Here is a 9,659-nt window from a genome sequence, read left to right on the forward strand (position 1 = left end):
AAGTGTTAACCAGACATCATCTTTCTAAACAGACAGCAAATCATTGTACTCTTGACCATATTAGAGAAGGATTTCCTTCTGCATTGCTTACTCCAGCCATGTTACTCTTTTCATCCAGACCTCAACCTCCAAAACCACCCTTTCATTCTGCAATTTCCTCTTCAGTTTTCCCTCTGAAAAATCACCCCTTTTCAGAATGCACATTTAAACAGATCCAGGATGTACCCCAGGTCTAAAAGGATGAAAGAGGCATAGATAGAGCATTGAGAAGAAAAGGTCAGAGAAAAAAAACCAGATTTCTCCTCTGGATCTATGTCCTTGAAGCCCTAAAGCTTTCCCATAGACAGTACCCTTTACCACCATTACACCTCCAAATTAAACTTTTTGCCAGGTTCAAGCATGCCACCTACTTTTGAAGATCCCATGGTAGGTCCCTGTAGGCCTGGTAGCCTTTCTGCCCTCCAATGAAGGCTTGGCTAAAGTCTGGGCTGCGCAGAGAATGGTGCTGGAAAACGCAGGAATCACATTGACTGGTGTGACGGGAAGGGAAAGCTGTTGAATGAAGATCCTTCATTGAGGCACGGTTGGCGCAACACCCAGCACCCTGTGGGTTATTGCAAAATGAGGGAACGAACTTCAGAATAAAAACAAACAGAGGTAAGCATGGAGTTGATAAGGAGACTGCAACCTTCCGATCAGCTCCGCATCAAAGAGCTCCCCAGGCAGAGATGGAGTGAGCAGATAAACCGGCCCAAGCAAGAAGACTTGTTCTTCGCTACAGCGAAACAGGAAGTGCCTGAGATTTCCCTTTTCCAGCACTCCCTTTCTGTCCAGCTTGTATCCCTACTGCAGGCCTTGCCCTGAATGGCTGCACGTTCTACCACATGCTCACTGTAAAACCCACAGCGGAGAGGCACCGCACTGTCCACAACACTAGGTCACTTGTCTTCTGAGGGAGCCACACAAAAACAAATATGGACATAAATAGCTTGGTCAGCCAAGCCTGATCTACCTCGGTGCTCACTCATCCACAGCTGTCCTGGACTCCCTTGGCATCGGGGACAAGACAACTATAAGTATCCAGCCTCCTAATTACATGTTAGTCATTTAATGATTGGCATAACCCCGCCTGTGGAAAATGCTTACTCTGTGAAAAGGGCCACCAATCTCCTTGGAATTCCCTTCTCCCAGCACAAACGTGATTTTTAGAGCCATCTGGAAAGGGGAAAATATGGAGATCCCCTAGTGAGAAAATGTGCATTTATATCAAAAATCGAAAATCACAAACCAAAAAGTAAAATTACGATAAAGCAAATCTGTTTTCTGTTGTTTGATGCACTTGCATTTGTGCCAAAAAGCTTGAAGCATTTGGTTTTCCCATGAAGTCTCAAGATTTCAGTTATTTTTGTTGGAACGTTCACTCTGTTCCAGAAACAGCCTCAGCATAAAGGGAGAGGAGGAAAGAAAAAAGACAAGAGGAAAATTTGACTAAAATTTTACCAAAACATACCAAATCATTTTCCATCTTTCCCCAGAGTTATCCATTCACAGACATTTCAATGCAATTGTAGGAGTATCTGGGCAGATCCTTTCGAGGACAGTGGGAAGAGCTGAACACATCTGCTGTTTCTGCAACACTGATTTCTTCATTTGCCTTGATCAAATAAATTGGGGTTTTTGGCTTCTCCGAGCTCCCTGTGGAAAGGGCACTGTCACAATTGCCTGCCTTACCTGAAGCTTTACTGACTGAGGACACAGGTACCTGTCAAGCACTATTATTATCCCTGGGCTGTACCTTCCGTTCCCCACCACCCACCCTATTATTTACTTTTTCAAAATCAGTAAAACTCAAAAAAGATTGTGCACAAAGGATTCCCTGCTCCACCCAGAAACACACACATCCCCACAGGAACTCAAGCACTTGATGGAGTGATGGAGATTGATTGATTCCTCCTTCAATACATGAGTCAAGAAAATACCCTAAAATTCCTTGTTGGGGTCTTTTTCCTCCTTTTTTTTTCCCATTTATTTGTTTGTTGGTTTTGTCTTTTCTCTTTTCTTTTTTATGCTGGGAAAAAGTGGCTCTTGAAGTGCTTACCCTGTGAGATGCAGAGAATTCTCCCTGATGTGTGCAGAAGTTCAGTGGCAAACTCTGACCACCTGGATCAGGTAAAAAACGTATTACAGGAGAAGTAGGCTTTAGAAAACAGCTAGATTTTGAGACATCATTTACCTGAAATCTTGAGCCCTGAAACAAGGATGAAAAACACTCATTAGAATTGCAAAGGTTCTCAGGAAGAAGTGCCAGAGAAAAGGAATTGGACAACAGATGAATGAACTTCTGGTAGCTTTCCAATCACACTCGGACAGACTATCCTATTGTTACTCCACAGTATGAATAACAAAGATATTCCTAAAAAACTATTTCATTTTCTTACAATCAAGAATATTTTGCAACCTGCCTAATAAAACTTTAAATAGGTTGCCTTTGTTTGCTAATTAATTACACATTAAAATGAGCTGTCCTGCAAAACAGTGTGAAATCAGGAAATACACTTGCTTCTTTCAGATGATGCAAAATCAATTTACACATACCTGTGCCCCAGGAACAATGGTACAGATAGACCAAGAAAAGACAATAATTAGCAAATAATTTTACCCACAATAAATTATCAAGTTGCAAAGTGCTTGGTATTAGGGTGTCATTCAGAAAGCCAAGCAATTAGTTACCTTTTTTTGGTTAATACTAGGGAAGCAGTACGGAAACTAGCTATCAAGGCGTGGGGTGGAAATCCAAGAATGTGGGTGCACAGGATTTTGTGAATGAAAGTGTAAAAAGATGTAATGACCATTCTCTCCATTTAACCCTGCAAAGTCAGCCCAGCCGGTCAGACAGACTGCTTGCCTAAGCAGGGTAATGACAGAGTACCCGGCTTTGTGTTTGTACACTCACACAGCCTCATGGGCTCCAGAGACAAAGAACACCTTTAGAGAAGACCACTGGCCAGTCCTGTAGCAATAACATCTCCGGAATTTACAGGCAAAGATGTTTTGCATAACTGTCTACCGGTTCCTCAAGCCAGGCCATGAATTTCAGACCAAAGACAGCAATCAATCATTACCTTTAAACTGAGAAGTGAGTGCTCCTGTCAGTGATGTTTAACAGACCTGACAGAAGCTCTGTTGAACAGCCTGATTGTTAAACAACCTGAATTAATTACAGCTGCTCTGAGCAGGGGGTTCGAAAAGATGACCTCTGTACATCCCTCCCAGTCTAAATTACTCTGTGATTCTCTGTGAGCATCTGACAACACCAAACTGGTACACTGCAAGGAAATCCTTCCCTTGGACAAGCTCACTCCTTTTTCCATCAGCACACCTGGGCAGCTCAGTTATGGCTTCAGGCTTCCTCCTCCTCCTGAAAAACACAAAAATATCTTGCATTTGGCTGACAAAAATCAGCAGAAGCTCTAAATTATCTGCATTTCATTATATTTTTTCATTTCAGCTGTGGACATGCTACACAACTTTACTCTTTTGACCGAGAAAGGTCACCAGTTTATTATCCTGTGCTTTCCTATGCTACATGAAATTGTAGCCATGGCTTTTAATAACTGACGCAGTTGATAACTTATAAGCAGAAAAACAAAAGCAGAAAATCAATTAAAAAATAGACAAATTCTCCAGAGCCAATGTGAGGGCTGAGAGAGAAGCCAGGGCCTCTTGAGCCTTGAAAAGTCACTTGGGGCAAGATTTATTGTATGCCCATGCAGCTTTGAGATCCTGAATACATGGAGACTCTGGGATGCTGCAGCAATGGCCTCAAGCTCTGAAGTATGCTAGATCCTGCCCTGGCTGCTTTCCAAACAGTCCCTCTTTCCAGGCCCTTGTAACAGAAACTGCTACACCCATCTGAGCTGCAGGCAGGGAGGCCAGCCCAGAATGCCAGCAACGCCCTTCAACAACAGAAGTCCCCCAGTGCCAGAGTCATTAAAAACAAATTCCTAGCCCATCACCCTGTTTGAGGCAAAAAGGTGGCACACATGTGCCTGCCCTCTGCAGCTGCTCAGACAGAGCTGCTGCTTGCTGCAGTGAAACAGGGCAGCCTGCATTTTCTTCTGTCAGGCTAACAAGCCTCTCTCTACATCCAGTGCATGAATTCTTCACTCCCTCTTAAGGCACACAGCATCTCCAAGGAGACAGGAGGTCTTCACATGACTTACTAGGCCTATAAAGAAACAGAGCACTTTAAAATACAAATAAATCTTTTCTAGGCACAGCTCAAATTGAAGAAAGGAAGAGCAGCATTGTTTCACACATCTGAAGTGCTAGAGGGACATACTGGGAGCACTTTGACAGAACTTTGTGGATGGCAGCACACACAAAACAAGGCTTTTCCTACATCTCTACATCCCCAGAAAATATGTAGCTTGAATTTGATCTCACACTATTTGTTAGCAGCTAAGTTGTCTGGTAGAAGTCAAACAGAGTCTGAGATGCTTTCTGCCACAGGTATCACCTGTTCCAGTTTACTCTGCAGCAGCATGCAAGACCCTACATGGCGTTCTTGTCAGCGGGCACCTGATTTATCATACACTGCATTAGCCTTCAAGGCTTCATAGACTAAATTTGACATAATGAAAATAATGTCTGAGACCTCCATGCTGCACCTGTTTTGACTCTAGCTGTACTTTCAGCCACAGCCCAGGAGATCAGTCCCCCTGATAGAAACATGCAGACTACCAAATGAAGGTCCCACTTGGTTCACTGCCTTCCTGTGAGACCACCTGTCTGAGCTCTCTCTTGGGTAACTTGCTTCCTGCTTAGGTGGCACAGAATGGATTGTTTTCCCTTCCATGCCCTGCTGTTTCCACTGATTATTCAAAGGCAACAGTGCCAGGCAAGTCTGGGACAACAGCACTGTTATGGCATGCTTGGCACTAAGGGTCAAGCATGAAAAGGACCTGGTGTCAGGCTTCTCTAGGCTGGCTACCAGAGCACGTGGCTGTCACAGACACAGCTGAGGGGGACAGTCAGCTCACCCCTTAGCCATGGCCATCTGCCTTTCCCTGAAGCTGCTAAGGCCCTTGGAGAGAAGATAATCACAGAGCAGCTGAGGCAGAAAGAGAACTCTGGAGATCATCTAGCCCAAAACCTCTGCTCATAACAAGCATAGCTGGATGAGGGTGCTGAGGATCATGTCCAGTTTTGTTTTGAGTATCTCCAAGGATGGAGACTCCACGACTTCTCCTGTTCAAAGTTCAAGTACTCTCACAGTAAATAAGTTTTTTCTTACATTTTCATCATGCTCTAGCATAGCAGACATCACATAGCTAGCACAGTCCCTCCATCTGGTCTGTCCACTGGAGAAGGAATGTTGCTATCAGCAGCCCCCTTTGGTATGCAGGTCATCTGCTGGCCTGGAGAGCAGTGCCAGACTGTCTGAGTCACAGCTCCAAAGGCTGCAGGTGATCCCAAGAGCCTGGTGAAGGTCAGAGACATGTGACAATTGCTGCTTGTTTGTATTGATTTGCAAAGAACAATCTGTGGTTAAAACAGGATCTGAATTCCAGGCTGATGTCCTAAAGTAAGGGACAGCCAAGTGGCACAACTGGAAGGTGGAAAGCACAGGCACAGAAGGGACAAACATCATATAGCAAGCACAACTCTGGTTTACTGCAAGGAGGAAGGAATTCATTAGCTAATCAAGTGAATTGGAGATATGCCATGTATTTCTCAGACCTATGCAGGCTTATATAAAAGAAAGAGTTGCATTTTTTGGGTGACAAGTCCCTCAAAGCCTCTTCTCTTTCTTAATTGAAACAATTTTTTTGCACCTGAGAAAATGCCACAAACAACGAATGGCAAACAAAATGTTCTTCAAAGGAAGTGTGATTTAAGAAAGGGTTCCTTTAGAAATAAAATTAAAGATCAAGCAGATTAACTGCCATTTGTTTTATTTGTTTCTGAAGTCTTCTAACCACTTGAGTTTTGAAAAGTTTTCTTTGCAGCAGTAATAGATCAGACACTCAGCAAGCTGAAATGCTGACAGCTTTGTTTTATAGAAGGATGCTGTTTAGCCATGCATACAAAAGATCATAAGAATTATTCTTCTCTTCCATTCTTCACTTCAAACCCTTTGACAGAAACTCCACCCACACAGCCAAATACAACCACACCAGCTGAGCATATCTTTGGGTCATGACACAATTGCCAATGTAACTCAATGCTCATAAATGCTATCTGTTTTACATACACAGCACAGGCTCTGTCTGAAAATAAGCAGAGAGCTGTTTTCTAAGCCATAAAAAATGTTTGTTAAAATTATGTCCTTTAAGAAGTCTGTCTCTAAACTCCCTTTCTTGCACTGGACCCAGTAAAATGTGACAAAAGGGCTACTCTTCTTTCAAACAAATGGCCACCTTCCCATCTACAGCCAACATGGCATGTCCTATAATACTGCAATAAAGCTGTTGCTTTAAAACTCCTTTTTATCCTCTTAAATAACCTCAAATTCCAAGTTCATCTGGCTGGTTGTTAGGTATTATAGACTGGGATTGATGAACTCCAGCATGTAGTTCCCTTCCAGCTCAGAACACAGTAAAATTTGTACCAAGTTCCCCATTATGACAAGAAATGGACAAGAAAAAATCTGATCAGTGTCTTCAATTTACAAGAATCCTCAGGAACTGTCAATATGGGAGACCAAAGCATGCCACTGCAAACCTCGCTATCTTTATCCTACCAGGCTCTCAAAATTACTGCTGCTCTGCTATCTCGTTTGCAAGAAGGCTGACAAGCTCACAAAACTGACCCACAATGCCAAAAATACCTGACCACGTGCCTTCCCAGCCTACTCTTCCACAGGACAAAGCTCTGGCTTTGTTGCTGCAGATAAGCAGACAAAACCTGCTCAGCCCTTGCTCTCATAGCCACAGCCTACTGTATTTAACACACTTAGAGGGGAAAGAGGGACACCAACTTTCCAATGGGAGATGCCTGAAACTCACATGGTGCTGCAGATACCTGTGCTTAAAGCCTCCAGCTTCAAGCAGCTGCAGCCTCCCCAGATTTTGCAAACAAACTGTGCAGCATCTCTGCATCCTCAAGGCAGTAGGAACACAGTGCCTTGTCCTCCAGCTCCTCTCCAGTGAGCTGAAGCAGAGCATCACCAGGTGCCATGGGTCGTAAGGCTCTTGTACAATACCATTCACCCTCTAGTGGATGACACAGGACCTGTTTACCTACACATAAATTTGGGTAACCACTGGCCAGGTGGGTGAATTCTGTCCTAGTCTGGATGACATTTTGCTCATCTAACAGCTTCTAATAAACAAAAAAACAGATGATTAAGAGAACATAAAAGCCAGCACATAAATCCATGGTATAGAATCAGTGTAGCATTTAAAACAGAGGAGTCTCCAACTTAAAGTTGTTGTGACGCAGGAAATTAGTAAGTACATGAAACAGAAGGCAAATTTAACAGATTTTATTAAATTTACATATAACTTACATTCCTGTGTGTCATGCATGATTGTATACTTAGATATATCCCATTCTGCCTTAAGTGAAGACGTTAATTCCTCTAAAAACATAGATGAGAGAAACTGCAGCTTGTAGCTTCACTAATTGGTGAAAATGCAGCTTCAAAGAAATGCAAGTCTGCTAACCACCTAAACCAAATAAAAAGTTTTGGCTTCAGTTTCCTTAATTTCCCCCATGAAAAGCCAGACAAGGTTGACATCAGTGTACTTTTTCCACAAGTGATTCAGGCCTATCATGTCCAACCACATCAATATTCCTTTGGATGAAGTCTGTTCTTTCAAATGCTCTTCTTGATTGTCACCGTTTGTACTGCTTTGCATCACCAAGAGGCCTCAGAGAATGTGAACATTGCTTCCAGAAGAAACTGGAACCAAAATTTCCAGATGCTATAAAGGAGAATCTCCACAAGGTAGTCCAAAATAAAAGCTTCCAAAACATACAGCAATAGATGCCAGATTCTCTTCATCCCTACTCCTCCTGGCTGCACTGTGCTGGCACTCAGCAATAAGGGAGATTAGGTACTGTATCTCTACAAGTAGACCTTCAGAAATGGCAGTTCCTTAAGCAAATGACAAGTTGAGTATTTAAGTTTTATTTTCACCACTTTGGAGAATGAGACTTACTCCAGCCCTTGAGACTGAGCTAAATGCTTTAGGCTTTCTGATATAGTACCCAAAAGAAGCAAACTGGAAAGTTCACAGATGCAAAATGAATTTTTTTGGACATCTACTTATCTATTTTGGGGAATCAGTGAGAAAGTTGGTATTTGCAATCCTAAAAATGTGAAGTGTGCAAGTTACAATGAAATCCAGCAGATGGAGAAACCATTATGTCCTTTGAAAACCCAAGCCTAAAGTGGTTTTAAAACTGAAAATCCATAGTATTTTGTAATGATATTTATGAAGACAAGTATAAAATTTCATTCACCATTCTGGCAAGACAAGTGCTACAACCAAGAAAAAAACTTCATATATATTTGTCATATATCAGTTTTAAGCTTCCTCTGACAAGCAATATATGTTAAAGACGAGTTCAGCTGAAGAGGCTGAAATGAAATTTGTTGGGCTCAGACCTATGGAACCAGTCTGACTGTGCTTATTCCCTATATTAATTAAATTAAATTAAATTAAATTAAATTAAACCACCAAGTTTGTTTCTGAAGCTCACAACATTCCACAAGAAATGTTCCTGGAGGAAAAAAAAATCAAGAGCCAGGTATACACAAGTATAGAACACACAACAGCTACAGATCTTCTGTGGGCTTCCAACTATTCCTGTACCTCCAGTGAGGCTCTAGAAAAACAGTTCTCTGGACTGAAAAACAGATCACAGAACATGTAATCAAAATACTTCTGTTATCACTGCTCTGGAGGGATCACTGCTCTATTTGGGCAGCACTGGCAGCGAGCTGCACAATCCAGAGGGGATCCCTGAGCTGCCATTAACTTTGCCAGCTGACTGTGCTCAACTTGAACAACACTCTGATCCCAAGACTATAACCACTGAGGGCCTGTTTTCCCTGGCCCTTCTAACTAAAAGCATACTGACAGCCTGCTGTTTGCCTTTTCTAGCCTGGCAGAAGGTTCTTGCTTGCTTGCCATGCTGGATCAGCTCGGAATCTTGGCAGTGTGGCCAGTATCTCCTTTCCTGAGTTCTTTCTCTTCTGACCACAGAGGGATAAAAGAGCAGTTCAGTGGCTCATTATCCAGCAATTAAGTCCACAGCAGTTGCTGTTGTTAGGATCAGGATCCACATGAAGTTGGAAAGCTTGCAAACACACCAAGGAGAGCATCTCCACCAAGAATAGGTGTGTTCTGCTGCTGGGTTGTAGAAAGCATTGGATATCTACCTGACAGAAGGTAGATATGTTTCTGCCCAGGCTGACAGAAACATGGGCTCCTGAAAACAAAGCCAGAGAGAATATGAGGTTTGTGTGGCTGAGATCAAATGAGTCAGCTACAGTCTGGCAATGCAACACAGGCAATTCTTACTTCCTTTGAGAAGAGAGAGCTCTGTACATAAGATTTCTGGATCTGTCAGAAGTTCTGTCCTGCTCTGAAGGACAGGGATATTTCCATTGTAATGCAAAAGCATTTTATTTTTTTATAGGATAT

The 9,659-nt window shown here is 42.6% G+C and overlaps 1 protein-coding gene across 1 annotated transcript in view; it reads right to left on the bottom strand.

Annotated features, from left to right (window-relative positions):
* Positions 1 to 598, bottom strand: part of LOC102032927 (transmembrane protease serine 11E-like) — a 38,926-nt gene extending 38,328 nt beyond the window's left edge. The window contains 1 exon segment of the mRNA XM_014311961.2: positions 411 to 598. Coding sequence (XP_014167436.2) covers positions 411 to 574 — 164 coding nt within the window. The 5' untranslated portion in view covers positions 575 to 598.
* Between the last annotated feature and the right edge of the window lie 9,061 nt (positions 599 to 9,659).

Source organism: Geospiza fortis, unplaced genomic scaffold, assembly GCF_000277835.1.
Source record: "Geospiza fortis unplaced genomic scaffold, GeoFor_1.0 scaffold11, whole genome shotgun sequence".
Taxonomy (NCBI): domain Eukaryota; kingdom Metazoa; phylum Chordata; class Aves; order Passeriformes; family Thraupidae; genus Geospiza; species Geospiza fortis.